A 15,791-nucleotide genomic window follows, 5' to 3' on the forward strand; every position below is an offset into this window, starting at 1 on the left:
TCACGAAAGCTTATTCTCAATAAATTGGTTAGTCTCTAAGGTACCACAAGTACTCCTTTTCTTTTTGCGAATACAGACTAACACGGCTGTTACTCTGAAACCTGACATAAGGCTTAGAGGCAGATACACGGCTGGGCCGAGATTTGTTATCTTCGCTCAAAACCTACCGACTCTGAAATCCCTCCCACTCTACAGTCACCTGGAGTGGAGCACCCACAGGGACATCATTTGAAGAAGAGAAGGTTACTCACCTTGTGCAGTACCTGGCGTTCTTTGAAATGTGTGTCCCTTTGAGTTCTCCATTATCCACCCTACTCCCCTCTACTTCGGAGTTCAAATGGTAGATTCTGCGGTAGAGAAGGAACTGAGGGGTACATGTTGCGCACATACTAGATGAAGCGCCAGCGGCGCGTCAAAGCAGGCACCACACATGCGTGACCCGGATGGGCACTGCTACTAAAATTCTCTGAGCAAAGGCACAAGGATGCCCCAACACCTGGAGTAGAGTACCCACAGGGGGGCACATCTCGAAGAACCTCACTTACTGCACAAAGTGAGTAACCTTCTCTTCAGCATACTGTGTTTCAGAGCACCTTGCTGGGGTTGAAAGACCGACTTTAGAAATTTGCTTTTACTTGGTGCCAGAGAAACTGTTCGTAAAGAGGTCTTGTTGATTGTGCAGAATACATTCAATTTTGGAATCTGATTTTTTTAAAATATCTCCAAGTTTCTTCCTTGTAAATACCTCCAAAAATTCTGGTTACTAATGCAATGATGACCTTGACAATGCTGATTAAAATATTTAATAGCTGTAAAGTAAACAGTATTTTGAGGTAGTTTCCTAAAAAAGACTCTAAGGAATCTAAAGTTGTGGCTTATTAATGGGGAAATTCTGCAGAACACTGTAGCTTATATTTTTAGACATGTCATCTGCCAGTGTGGAAAGAGAAGTGTTCTGGCCTTGATTTATAATTCCCAATTGTGTGTACAGTTTTGGCTAGCTTTTCTTTTTCTTCAGATGAATATCTTATTATTATTATTTACTTTTGACATCTAATTATCTTTAGTAGCTTGTTACAGGAGGTAGCAGAGTTTTGTTCCATATCAATTGTGGAGAACAATAACTCACTTGTATGGGTAATTTTTGTATTCGTTTTGATCTATACAGATCTTTTCATGCATTATTCGCCCCCTCCCCCCTTTTTTTTTTGGATCTTTCAACTCTTGTTCACATTTATATTTGAGCTTATTCATAATTAGAAACATATTTGACGTTCACTTATGTCTCTCCCACTGCTAATTTTGAATGTTCAGTTTTGAAATCTTTGTGATTTGTGCAGGTTCCCCCCCCTTCTGCCTTGGTCTTTTCATCCTTTCTGCTGCAGTGAAGTTTAGTCCCTGCTGTTTATTAGACCCAGCAGGATTGGGGGTTAAAATAGCAGATACTGCGTTGTCCACTTCATCTAGATAATCCTGTTGTTTCTTAACAAGGCTCTTAGGGCAATCATATACAAGGAGTTCCCCTTAAAAGCTAATCTGAGCTAGAAAATTTATTTTGAGCAATATAAAAGAAGACTCTGATTGTGGCACACTCCATATTTTATCCTGAGTTAATTTTTCATGGAAGGAATATGCCAATTGCTTTGTTGGAGTTCCCAGAAGAGATTTTGAATCCTTGTGATATGCAGTGCTAACTCAATTATTGAATTCTTGCTTTCTTGAGCTTCATCCTATTTTAGTAATACAAATAACACATATGATTATTGTTTCCTATTGAATAGTTTCCTCTTTAGACTCTTGTACTTTGGTCACCTTCTCCGACCTGCATAGACGTTTCTCTTCTGTGTCTGTTCTTTTGTCATTTTCTCCTATATATATTTAATTCTTGGCCTGCATGAGTCATTTGTTGGTGAATACTGGACTTTTGTTGTTTGTTTTTAACAAAACTGTGAACTAAACTGCTTTGGTTGTTTTCTTGTTCCTTTTCAAGTAGTGGACATTTTTTCAAACACAGATAAGTGCACAACTACACCCACAATGATTTTGTTGATTATAATCCAATTTCTAATTTAGTTTTCTCAAAGGGGCTGGAGAAGAAAGTTGCACTGCCAAAATATAGTAGCATTTTATTATTACTTTTATCTTTGTACAGTATCCAAAAGTGTTCATGACGCTTTACAGAATAAAAGCCACAGTACCTACCAGAAGGGTTTGCAATCTAATTTTAGAGATGCCTCATTAGAGAGACAACCAAAAGGGGGGACAATAAGGGAAAGGGAGGATGAAGATTACAATAATGAGGTAATTATTAACATTGAAATGTCAGCTGTGGCCAGAGTCTGTAACTATCATCTTCTCACTGTATATTTTTCTCACATTTCACACTTACTGTACTACTTTTAAATCTCTGTGCAGCTAGCTTCTATAAGCAATTTCAGTTAGAGTTTCATCAGTTTGTTCGGAAAGGTCCACTGGAGTGGTTTATATCCTGTTTTTCTAAACATATTTAATTTAATTAATATGTTCTATTGAATCAATTTTTGGATAGTATTGAGATTCTCTAAGTGCTCCAATTTAGCTTGTTTAATATTTACATTTTGGCTGACTCAGTTTTTAGGTTTATCGTATCTTAGTGCAGTTAAGTGAAATATTTGGATCTTTTCAGAGACTGAACATTAGCTGATGGCTTTCACCTGTGAATTTATAAATGTCAACGAATTCCCCCCAGATTAAACACTGATCGAACTGAAATTCCCAAAATGATTGCTACATTTTATACCATCTATAATTTTGCATCTTGAGGGGTCCCCCATATGTGTGTGTTTCTTCAGACGCTTGAATTGTGGGGTAACCATGTTGGAACACAATAAAAACATCATTAAATATTATTTTCATCATTTTAGGACTGTTACTGGAGTGTGCCCGTTTCTCTCCAAAGTTTATTTGGCAACATTAATTCCTTTTTCAAGAACAGCAAAGCTCAAACTTGTGCCATGGTTTTCTGGACTTTTTTAAACTGACCAGATGTTTTCAGCTTATTGAGACTTCAGCAGTTAGGGCCTTCACTGGGACCACGTCAGTCCAGAACACTACTCTTGTCATAGAGACCATATGCAGGCTTCCTGTAGTGTCCTGGGCCTTTTTTTCCTGAGAACTGTTTAAATAATAAAAGATACATAAAGGATGATAAAATATTATTCACCTTCTCTTGTCACATTCGCCTGACACAAAAAAGTTAATCAGAAATCATATTAAAGGAAAACATATTTGTTTCCAAAATATTTGCGGTGCCCCGTGGATAATCAAAGGGGGTAAAGCAGCAGAGTTTTAGCTGTAGGTTAAGCTTCCTGGAAGCTTTCATTAAGGAACCAACTCAATAAGCCATCACCTCTAGAGTTTTTGTATCGAAAGGAGCACAAATTCTTGGTAAAGTGGGTAAAAAAGTGCAGGAGTTGACAATTAAGATGATAATTCCTTTAACAAACACTCCAGCTTAATATTTGAGAGCCATAGAGCTAGAAGGAGAAAATGTCTGCTGTTAATAAAACCCTTCTCTAATAACCCCTCAGTTTATCTCTTATAATGTGAAATATAAATAGATATTTCCTTCTAAGAAAATCCCTGCTGAAACTTTTAACATATGGTAATGCCTCTTTTCAGTGCCAAGAAAGTATATGAAAACTGTCATGGGGCATTAGTTGAGAGAGGATCACCAGAATCAGTTCAGTACACAGTAAAATGGAATGAAGGCTAGAGAAATGGCTCTCTATATAATAACATGTAAATCTTTAGACTTGAAAAAGCTATACTATGACTTCTGGCACTGCCTGCTGCAATGAGGCATATTTTATACTTTAATTCAGGTTTCTAACCATCAGCGTGTAGCGGTGCATGGCTTCCCGTAATCTTTCTCCCTTGTTTACTTTTGCCCTAATCATCAATCGCAGAGACATTACTTAACTGTTATAAATCTGCAAATACAAACTCGTCATCTATTGCAATATTCAGTTTTAAATAGACCATTGCAGCTGAAAGATATGATTAAAGCGACTTTTTATCACAACCTATTATCCATAGATTCTTTACTCCATAAGTCATAGTTATGCAAATATATATTGAATATACATAGAGAAATATGATGTACAGTGTGGTAAAAATATGGACTTGATTAATTTTTTTCATTCTTTATACAGCTTTCACCTGGAAGCAATTAGAGCAATATTCAGGGCAGCTTAAGGAGGCTACATACTGGTGGGAATGTATTCTTTCCATTTTCTTTTTTATCTTAGCCTCATACAAATTGGTTGACAAGCATGGCTGATAGTATAATACTTTTTGTTCAGTCAAGCGTCACTAATAAGAGAGAAATGTGAGCATCATTGCTGTCATCTCATTGTCCATCTGTCTATTTCTCTAGGAGGCGATTTCCTCTCCTTTTTAAGAAAGAAGAAGGATGAGCTAAAAACCAAACAGTTAGTGAAATTTTCATTAGATGCTGCTGCTGGTATGGCGTATCTCGAATCTAAAAACTGTATACACAGGTAAGGAAGATATTTATTTTCCATACTACAGTTTTGGCCACTTTAATGGCTAGATAATAGAGTAAACGTGTAGTGCTTAATATAAACTGGATGGATCTTTAAACTGTAAAACGGGCTACATTTTTTTAAAAGATCTGATTCTGTGTCTATGATTTGAATTCAATTATTAGTAACTCTGGTTCCAAGCTATTCTGTTGTTCAACCATTAAGACGGGAAAGACAAGTTAAACATGCAATGAATGTCTCACTGAGAGAGAATCTGAGTCAAGAAGAACATGGCTGATATGGCAGGAAAAGATTATGGCACAATTAAAGAAACTAATTAACCAGCTAGAGTCATGTCTGAAGCTAAGAGAAACATGCATAGCCAGAAGAAACATGTTAATATGCTGACATTTCCCATTTTAGGGAAACTCATTGATATATAAAATCATGGAGATGGGCTAACAGCAGAAGTTGTATACAGCAGAAGTTCTGTGCATCAGAACAGTATTAATTGTTCACTCATGCCAACTTTCCAAACAGTCCCTAATATACTTTCTAGTAAAATATTTGCCATTTTTCCCAACTCAGTCCCACTGTGGAGCTTTCTGTATTTCAATGGAAATTAGAGAGTTTACCCCCATATTTGTGTTCCCAAATATCCCAATGTGTAGCTTTTTAGTATGGCATATATGAATCACTATGAGGGTGGAAGATGACAGGAACATCATGGAGAAAAGATTTTGTTTGCAATGTTGATATGGCTTAAACTACAGTTTAAAAAAAAAGTTTTCAACTAAGATTTGGGCTGCTTGACCTATTTTAATGGTCTAATTTCATACCTAGTACAACTCCACTGAAGTCAGATTTTTAGAGACCTGATTGATATTTCCCTTACTTACTTCAGGTATGAATTTGTCCCACTGTCAGATAGGTCAAGTTAAATGTTTATCTTATTCTGGATTACAGGAATGTTTTATAAATTCTAAAAAATGTAGTTAGAAAAAAATCCACCATATACTTCACAAAATTCTGTAAGCGTTATTAATGTTGACATTATTAATGTAGATGTCCCCATATTTTGTGCTTTACTTTATATCCACTTGAGGAATTACTATTAGCTATCAAACTCTGTGCCCAAAATTGTACTAACATTATCAATGATGCACAGATGAATTAACAAAACACTAATGATAGCTTGTGCTACATAAGAAACAGAGAAACAAAAAAAAAGTCTAAATGTAAAGTATCCAACACTGAAAATCTTAGGGAGGTATTACAAACAATATGGGAAAACAACAGGATTCAAAACCCAGCATTCTAACGCATTAAAATGCATCCAAGTGTGGTATTTTCATTTCAGAAAATATAACCAAAATTTAAATCAAAGCAAAATCATAAAATTGAAGTGCTTTTAAATGTCCTTATAAATTTGTATCCCTTAATTTTGTTCCTGGGCCTACTCACTGTTAGCTGAAAAGTGCCTGCTCAGATCTTCAGGATTTCCAGAAAATAAAAAAGGGGAAAAATAAATAACTAAATGGTATTTTGTAGCTTTGTAAGCAACTTGTGTTCTCTAATGCTGGTTATTGAAAAAAGAGCAAAGCAATTTTTCATTACATAAAAACATGACAGCTGCAAAATGCAAACAAATAATTGCAGAAAGAAATGGTTTACTTTTGGAGACGTGCCCCGTCCTTTTCTTCAAACTCTGGTGAAAGATTTCCTGGATCATTCAGCTTAATTGGAACCATTGCTATTTGCTGTACATCCGGGGGTTGCCTTTTGTTATCTGTGAAAGGGAGACTGGGCTTTTTCAGATGCAATCATATACCATTGTATTTTGGGGGATACAATTTCATTTACAGTGAATTTTTTAAACCTGTATACTCATTCAATTGTTCTTATATTACCTGCTTAGTATTTCTTCTTACTTGGTGCCACTCTACATGTTATCTCCCAAATCAGACTAATTTTGTGGCCAGGTGGTCTTAGGGTTGATCTTCTAGTGGTTTTAATTAGATGATTTGCAGTAGCATTTGTTTAATTTTTGTAATTGTTCATTATCTTTTTCTTGAACCCATATTTTTGGGAAGCTTTTTGAAAAGTATATATATGGATACAGACTGGCTCACAGTCTACATTGTATAGAGAGAGAGGGCGGTATGAGGGATATAAAGTTTTGATTGTCACGAGTTTGGGATGCATGTATTAATCAGCAGTGGCAAAGCTATGAGTTATGCAGGTCTTCTCAAACAAGGGTGATAAAAACTTTGTAATACATTGCATCATCTCACATTTTGTTAATGCCAGAGATTAGTGAAATTTTGTTCGCTTTGTACTATTTTTAGTTTCCCTTTGCTTTTGTCACATTAGTTACTATGGAAACAATGATTTATTAGTGTGGGTGGAGCTTTGCGGCATCCATATGTTTAAAATATGTTCAATTTAGACAGTAGTTAGAAATGGTTTGTGAAATACAGAAATCTGTGCTGGATCACACACAGTATGTGGTATCTGTGCACGGGGAGGGTGGATGTGTGAATTTCCTATTTCATAATTGGTCATTCTTTAACTTCAGAATTCCCACATTATTTGATTGACAAAAACAGAATGGTTTATTAAAAGGATATAGTGTCTATATTCTTTTCCTGTAAACACACGGTGAAGAAAATAACTACAGTTTTATAATTTAATCAAGCAATTAAATTAGCTATTCAACACTACTGGTATGAAATATGGAGGACAGTAAACTTTATATCAAAAAGCTATATATTTCAGCTTTCATAATATTTTAGTAGTACTTTATTATACTATGTTCTGAGCTCTTAGCAAAATATCTGACTAGATGGTGGCACATAATGTGAATGTATTAGGGTCTGTGAGTTGATGATGCTGAATTTGGCAGATAATCAGAGGATGAAAAATTGTGGATCAGGGCCTCAAATATATATATATTTAGTGGTTTCAGTGTACATTTTTAGGTATTATATAGCTACTTTTTTCTCCGTGTTAGCATAGCTCAGGAACTAGTATGGCCTCAAAGACAGATTATCAGATTTGTATATATGTTTACTAAAGACTAAATTTGTGTCATTTAGTCACAATCTGAAGCAAGGGGGATGGTGAAGAACCCAAACTGTTCCAGTGGGGAGCTCTGGAGAGATTCAACTTCATTGAGCCACTGTATCTCCCTGTACTCCTTAGTTGAACTGTGGTGGCAGTGGAGTAATTTACAGCATCTTTTTGTGAGGCACATCATAACCTGAATGCATGTGTGTGCATACACACCTATGCCATGCAGCCTGCCATCTTTGTTAGCTGGTATGTATGTGTGGCAGAGCCATGGCTCCATCTACTCTCCTCCTGGTTAAAGCCCCTGTGATTGCAGTCCTTGTGTTTCTCCGAACACCAAGGATGCATGCGTGCCCTTATGTGGGCTGTACAAAGAATATGGGAGATCTTGTACCTTCCTACTGTCCTGCGTTACTATAAAACAAGGACATAGTTTCGTGTTAGGTAAGTTGATTGCTGAGAAATGTTTTATTGTAATGGCGAAACTAAATTAATTGTATGATCAGGCATTGGCCTTATGAAAAATAACAAGAATTTGAGAAAATACATGGGATTGAAAATTAATCTGCTAGGTTAAAAAAAAAAGGGAGGGAGTTGGGGGGGGGAAACTAGCTATAGATAAAAATGGATCTGACAGCAGAATATCTTCTATTTTGTTTAAAATATACTGCAGAATGGTTTATTATTACTGCTTTCGTCAAAAAATAAAAATAACATATAATTCAGAACAGTTTCTATTCTGTGGATTGCAACAAAAAAGGAAAATATTCTGCTCCCATACTCTGCTCTTTCTGCGGTGCTGTTTTTCTCTGTGTATTATGCTAAAGATCTTCTCAAGGCCCTAGCATATTTTTTCAGTTACTGTATTTATTTTGCTATTCTTTTGAGACTGTGCGTTTGAGTTTTTATTATGAAACTGAAGATTGCTCAGCATCTGAGTCTACACTACCATTAACATACTACTGTTGGAGTAATTATACCAGTGGTGGGCAACCCGCAGGCCGCATGCAGCCCATCAGGGTAATCTGATTGCGGACCGCAAGACATTTTGCTGATGTTGACCGTCTGGAGGCACTGCCCCCTGCAGCTCCCAGTGGCCGCGGTTTGCGGTCAACATGAGCAAAACGTCTCGCAGCCCACAATCAGATTACTCTGATGGGCTGCAGGTTGCCCACCACTGAACTATATTGTCTGTTCCTGGAATTTAGCCGGTTAGGAGCTTATATTTAAAAGTTATTTATCTTGTTGTATGAAACTCACTGTTTGATTCATATGTTTGCATGGTCATTTAACAGTTTGGTTAGTGCAATAGCAGCCCAGCCATTGTTTTATGTTTTCCTGTTGTGCTCCTGTGTATTTCGTAGTGAGTGTGTATGTGTGTAGATTAAGTGGGCTAGGATTAGAATGCTTAATGCATATGAGTGATAGTTTAATTCATATGCTGAGCTCATCTAAATTCCAAAGATCTGAAGTTTTCGGATCTTGAACCAGAAGACAGAGCAGAAGTCAGTGGGCTGAAATAAAACATTTTTGCATGAGGAGGTAGTTTGTTTTTTTTACAGCAGTTGCACAAATACAGCAGTACACAGTTGTTATATCTCTGTTAATTAACTTGAGCGTGAAAAGTTGTTTCTTGCTTTTCATTTTTTATTTCATGCTATTGTTTAGATTTTACCATTTTATCTGTTAATTAAAAATACAAGATTAGCATAGAGATGTGGATCATCTCAGTTGGCTGGATAAGCATTTATGACTGACTTTTCTCTTCCAATATTGGATTGCATTTATTGAATACATTTAACTGTAATTTTATTTTTAGCTTCCAAACCAATCTTGTTTGAATACCTGGTTCAGAGACGATGCCTACAGTATATATATTTTTTCTGTACTTTTCCTTCCTCCACCCCCCATTTTTTCCTAATTGAGAGTAATAGAAATCATGATTAGGAGAACTTAGATAAATTTAATTTCATATTAAGACTGATTTAAACTAATATCTTTTGGATTCCTTTCATTTTTTTCATTAATAGCATAGTATGACCATTTGTCATTGGGACACTCTGAACTTGAAAATCACTTTTTCATCTGAAATTTTGTGCCAACAATAGTTACAATACCTAAGATTACAACACCAAATTTTTTCTTTTTTCAATTTGTCTATTTTGTTCATGTGGCACCACTTTGTGCATAATCAGTTTCGGTGTTTTTCCTGATACGTAGGTTGGCTTCACCATTGCTGGAAGACCTTTACAAATAGCAACAGAGGAGAAGAAACTATTTTTTAAAAAAAATTCAGGAAGTGCTATGTGTAGAGTAGTTTATCAGAAGCTGGCATTTTAAAAAGATTGATGCCCGTTTCTTTTCAAAATCATTAACTATAAACCATGAACTATACATCTGCAATATATATAGGCTTGACAGAATTAGATTTATATTTGTTTACAATTTCAACAGATGTCAATATTTATTTATAAGTTTTTTCCCCCTATGTTTGTTTAAATTTTCACAGTTGTGGGAAATTATCGGACGGGTCAGGCAATGTGGTGGAGTCAGACAATTATTTAATGAGATTCAGCGAGGTGCTTGAGATTCAAAAACTTAAAGCTTTATAAAGTTACAACTGTGTTGTCAACTTCACATGTCAAAATATGCAAAGTAAATATATTGAAAACAATCTTACATTCTCAAGCAACATTTTTCTTACTTTGCCTATCTGTAAATTTGGATTATCATCAGTGCAAATATTTTTTTCATTGGTTTATATATGTAAAGTGAAATCGACATTTGCCAATAAGAAACTAATCTTTTTGGGCCCCACGCTACAAGAAGGATGTGGAAAAATTGGAAAGTGTCCAGCGGAGGAAAACAAAAATGATTAGGGGACTGGAACACATGATTTATGAGGAGAGGTTGCGGGAACTGGGATTATTTAGTTTGCAGAAGAGAAGAATGAGGGGGATTTGATAGCTGCTTTCAAATACCTGGAAGGGGGTTCAAAAGAGGATGGAGCTCGGCTGTTTTCAGTGGTAGCAGAAGACAGAACAAGGAGTAATGGTCTCAAGTTGCAGTGGGGTATTGGATATTACCAACTTATCCAACTTAGGTTGGATATTAGGAAAAACTTTTTCACTGGAATGGGTTACCTAGGGAGGTGGTGGAATCTCCTTGCTTAGAGGTTTTTAAGGCCCAGCTTGACAAAGCCCTGGCTGGGATGATTTAGTTGGGGATTGGTCCTGCTTTGAGCAGGGGGTTGGAATAGATGACCTCCTGAGGTCCCTTCCAACCCTAATATCCTATGATTCTATGATTCTAAATATGTAGCTTACACTTAGTGCCAAATTCAAGCCACCTCTTTTCCATATACATACAGTATATGAGAAAAGGTATGGCCAAGAACAAATGAAGTGATGTTCCTTATTCCAGTCTCCCCGAAAACAATCAAGTAAATATTCTGGAAGTCTTTCATAAACAGACCTAGAGCACATGCCTTCAAGGGTTAGGTCAAAATGCTTCCTGTTCTAGCTATTCATAGAATATCAGGGTTGGAAGGGACCTCAGGAGGTCATCTAGTCCAACCTCCTGCTCAAAAGCAGGACCAATCCCCAATTAAATCATCCCAGCCAGGGCTTTGTCAAGACTGACCTTAAAAACTTCTAAGGAAGGAGATTCCACCACCTCCCTAGACAACGCATTCCAGTGTTTCACCACCCTCCTTGTGAAAAAGTTTTTCCTAATATCCAACCTAAACCTCCCCCACTGCAACTTGAGACATTACTCCTTGTCCTGTCCTCTTCTACCACTGAGAATAGTCTAGAACCATCCTCTCTGGAACCACCTCTCAGGTAGTTGAAAGCAGCTATCAAATCCCCCCCCATTCTTCTCTTCTGCAGACTAAACAATCCCAGTTCCTTCAGCCTGTCCTCATAAGTCATGTATTCCAGACCCCTAATAATTTTTGTTGCCCTTTGCTGGACTCTTTCCAATTTATCCACATCCTTCGTGTAGTGTGGGGCCCAAAACTGGACACAGTACTCCAGATGAGGCCTCACCAATGTCGAATAAAGGAGGGACGATCACGTCCCTCGATCTGCTCGCTATGCCCCTACTTATACATCTCAAAATGCCATTGGCCTTCTTGGCAACAAGGGCACACTGCTGACTCATATCCAGCTTCTCGTCCACTGTCACCCCTAGGTCCTTTTCCGCAGAGCTGCTGCCTAGCCATTCGGTCCCTAGTCTGTAGCTGTGCATTGGGTTCTTCCGTCCTAAGTGCAGGACCCTGCACTTATCCTTATTGAACCTCATCAGATTTCTTTTGGCCCAATCCTCCAATTTGTCTAGGTCCCTCTGTATCCTATCCCTGCCCTCCAGCGTATCTACCACTCCTCCCAGTTTAGTATCATCCGCAAATTTGCTGAGAGTGCAATCCACACCATCCTCCAGATCATTTATGAAGATATTGAACAAAACCGGCCCCAGGACCGACCCCTGGGGCACTCCACTTGACACCGGCTGCCAACTAGACATGGAGCCATTGATCACTACCCATTGAGCCCGACAATCTAGCCAACTTTCTACCCACCTTATAGTGCATTCATCCAGCCCATACTTCTTTAACTAGCTGACAAGAATATTGTGGGAGACTGTATCAAAAGCTTTGCTAAAGTCAATTCTGAGTGTTAATCAGAATCACTATTCTGAGTGTTAATCAGATTACTCCTGCTTCAGAATGGGGGGCTCTCCTTAACTTCATCCAAGTCCAAATACAGTACATTTTAATTCTATTTTTGCAGCTTGTACAATCACCAAAGTTTGACAGTGACTGAGTTAGGCCCATAGGGTGAAATCCTGTTCCAATAGAAGTCAGTAGCAAAACTCCTGTTGATTTCAAAGTGGACAGAATTTTGCCTAGAGCAGGGGTGAGCAAACTTTTTGGCCCGAGGGCCACATCTGGGTATGGAAATTGGCGGGCCATGAATGCTCACAAAATTGGGGGTTGAGGCAAGGGCTCTGGCTGGGGGTGCAGGCTCTGGGGTGGGGCCAGAAATGGGGAGTTCAGGGTGTGGGAGGTGGCTCCGGACTTGGGAAGGGGGTTGAGGTATAGGGTGGGGGGTGAGGGCTCCGGCTGGGGGTATGGGGCTGGCGATGACGAGTTGGGGTGCAGGAGGGTGCTCTGGGCTGGGACTGAGGGGTTCAGAGGGCGGAAGGGGGATCAGGGCTGGAACAGGGGGGTGGAGCACAGGAGGGAGTCAGGGGTGCAGGCTCCAGGCGGCGCTTACCTCAAGGAGCTCCCCAAAGCATCAGCATGTCACTCCTCCAGCTCCCACACGGAGACACAACCAGGCCGCTCTGCGCACTGCCTTGTCCACAGGCGCCACCCCGTAGCTCCCATTGGCCACAGTTCCTGGCCAATTGGAGCTGCGGGGGCAGCAGTTGGGGCAGGAGCAGTGTGCAGAGCCCCCTGGCTGTCCCTACATGTGGGAGCCAGAGTGGGGATATGCCGCTGCTTCCAGGAGTTGCGTGGAATGGGGCAAGCCCCTGACCCTACTCCCTGGCGGGAGCTCAAGGGCCAGATTAAAACGTCTGGAGAACCGGATGCTGCTACTGAGCCATAGTTTGCCCACCCCTGCCCTAGAGTCTTTAAGATTACATAACTGAAATAAATATGCACCACATACATTTTGTTTTGCATAAATTACATAGAAAAATGCAGATTACTGTGTAATGTACAGGACATAGGCAGCTATCAAGAAAGTGTACATCAGTAGCCTTGTCTAACAAATAGACAAGCTGAACAAGAATAAGGGAAAGGTAGTTGAAATGACAAGCTGGCTCACGACCAAAATACGTTTGCAAAACAATCAGAGGCACTAGTTACAGTAGCCCCTGAAAGGTGCAACTTGCTGAACAAATATCCGAATGACACTAGTGGATTTTGAATATTGACATACCTAAAATGTTTTACAACTTTTTTTTACTTGTGGTATCTATGGAAAGAAAATTGTTCTCTTCTTAGAATACATTTGACATGTAGTATGCTCTACATACAGTGCACTTTACCTTATTGGGTCAGAGAAGGTCATACACGACTTTATAATTTAATATTTTAATATAGTTTGTGTGTGGTGTACATTTTTTTAAAGTTTGTAAAGGTTCATTCATTAATATTTCTGTCAACTGGATAGACCCACTAAATTTTGTTTTGCAATCAAGAATTCTTCATGAAGTGTTACTCTATCATAATTCTACGAAGAGTAACCTTGGAACAATTTTATTACCTTATGTCTGAAAGCTTTGGATTGTTTAATGAGTCAAATGTTCTGACTGAAAAACACTTTGAAGTGACTTATAATTAAGGTGTCATATCTATGTAGACTATTTGGTTGAAAATATCTGGGTGTTTACCTTTAAACCAGTCTTCATTTGGATAAAATTAAATGATGGGGTTTGATCAGCCATGGTCACTAAGCTATTTGCTGTTCTTCATTACAGCATAGTAGATGTTTGCCCCAATGTTCTGTTAATTTTAAAATAACATATTCCCATTTTCATATGTTAAAAGAAATCTAATAAAGGAAATATAACCAGACAATTTTTTCTTCCTCTTTATTAGAGTATCGGTAAATTCTGTTCAGTTGATTTTGCTTGTTTCTTACATACATTCTTCATGTTTAGTTTTTGTTTTATATGCTGCTCTCTGTTTTTTAGCATTCTTGACTATAAGGATTACAAAAATTCTGAAGAAAATCTCAGGAGGCTTTATTTCCATTTTAAAATAAAAGAAAGCCTTATGCCTTCTGTCATTTGGAATGAATATCAATCTTAGGGTCTCAATTGTATTTTTACTGTTTCAACTGGATGTATTAAGTTTTATATGTGTTTAGAAAAGTGTGTTTGTACTTTATTGTACAATCATTGCCATTGCTAACCATCTTCTTACAATTGGTTTAAAATTGTTTAGGTAAAATTAAATGAGTTTGCATAATACCATTTTTGTGGCCTCCTGCTTCATGAATAGAGAACACTTTTAATTATTTACTACTGACGCAAATAGTTTTGTAGTGTTGGTGATTAATAATGCTGTTTGATCATGCATGAGCAAACAAGATTTTTTCCTTTAGAGAGTTGGTGTCAGCAACAGAACTGAAACGGTGCAAAAAAGGAATCAATTGTCATACATTTGAATTTTGTTTTCCTGTTAGATGAAGTCTCTGCTCTAAAATAAAGGAGTATGTTTCAAAATATCATCAGCTCTGTTACAGAAATAGTAAAATCTTATCACTAAAAGCTTGATGAGAGAACTGCTGTTTTGTATTGGACTGTTCTTCAATTGGTTAGTATTTCTTTGTTAAAAAAAAAAATCCTTCAAGCATTGTCATGTTCTTAAGATTGCCTCTTTAAGTACAGTGTTGAACCTGATTTCCACATTGCAGTACAATGTGGAAATGACCTGATCTTGCAAGAGTGTAGTGGAGAAGATGGCTGAAGGAACCCGTTTTCCCTCACCTGTGTGCATTGGGCAGGCAGGATCTTTCTGCGTACCCTCCCAAAGTGAAAAGAGGTAGAGCAGTTATTAGTCCCGCCAATCACACTCAGCAGTCCAGGAAGAGTTGGTGCTGAGAGGGAATATATGTGGCTCCTTTGTAAATGGTGTAGCAGTTGCTGTTGTTGTTATGCTACCGCAATGCACCTGGAGGTATTCAGCCTGCTTGTGTTTTCCAAAGGCAGAATGCCTCCAGACACAGCTTGCTGATGCAGTGCCTTTCCGAATATGTCCCTAATGTGGCAGTGGCTAGAAAAGCCACATTCTGGCACTCAGAGTGTATTTCAAGAAGAACTAGACTATGTAGGTGTGGCACCACCTCACAGTGCTCCAAGGTATTATTTAATTGTTAGTTTTCAGTCTGTCACTTGTGTTTTGCAGGGTGGTATTACCAAGCAAAAAAATGACTAACAGTGGTGTGGTTTTCAGAGTGCTGTCATGTTCTCAGGGTCACAGACAGGTGAATGCTATCTTGTTTCATTCCATTTGTCATGTAACTGTGGTTATTTGTTACATTGACATTGGAGTATGGCAAACCGTGCTTCAAGCTTTATAAAAATTGCTGTACCTATCTAGAAAAGATGAATATTTAACGTGGTTGAAAATAACTTTGGTGGTAAACTTTTGGTTTTTAGAGAATTGTTCAATAA

The 15,791-nt window shown here is 38.1% G+C and overlaps 1 protein-coding gene across 4 annotated transcripts in view; it reads left to right on the forward strand.

Moving 5' to 3' along the window:
- FER (FER tyrosine kinase) overlaps positions 1-15,791 on the forward strand; it is a 424,757-nt gene that overhangs the window by 330,736 nt on the left and 78,230 nt on the right. For 3 of the 4 annotated variants that reach the window (XM_084629253.1, XM_084629251.1, XM_084629252.1), the window contains one exon: positions 4,418-4,541. In XM_084629253.1, the coding sequence (XP_084485379.1) occupies positions 4,418-4,541 (124 nt within the window). The remainder of the gene's footprint in view (positions 1-4,417; positions 4,542-15,791) is intronic. The other variant, XM_084629254.1, reaches the window with a different exon arrangement.

The sequence above is a fragment of the Lepidochelys olivacea genome (genome assembly GCF_965140295.1).
Source record: "Lepidochelys olivacea isolate rLepOli2 genome assembly, chromosome: 5".
NCBI classification, from domain to species: Eukaryota; Metazoa; Chordata; order Testudines; family Cheloniidae; genus Lepidochelys; species Lepidochelys olivacea.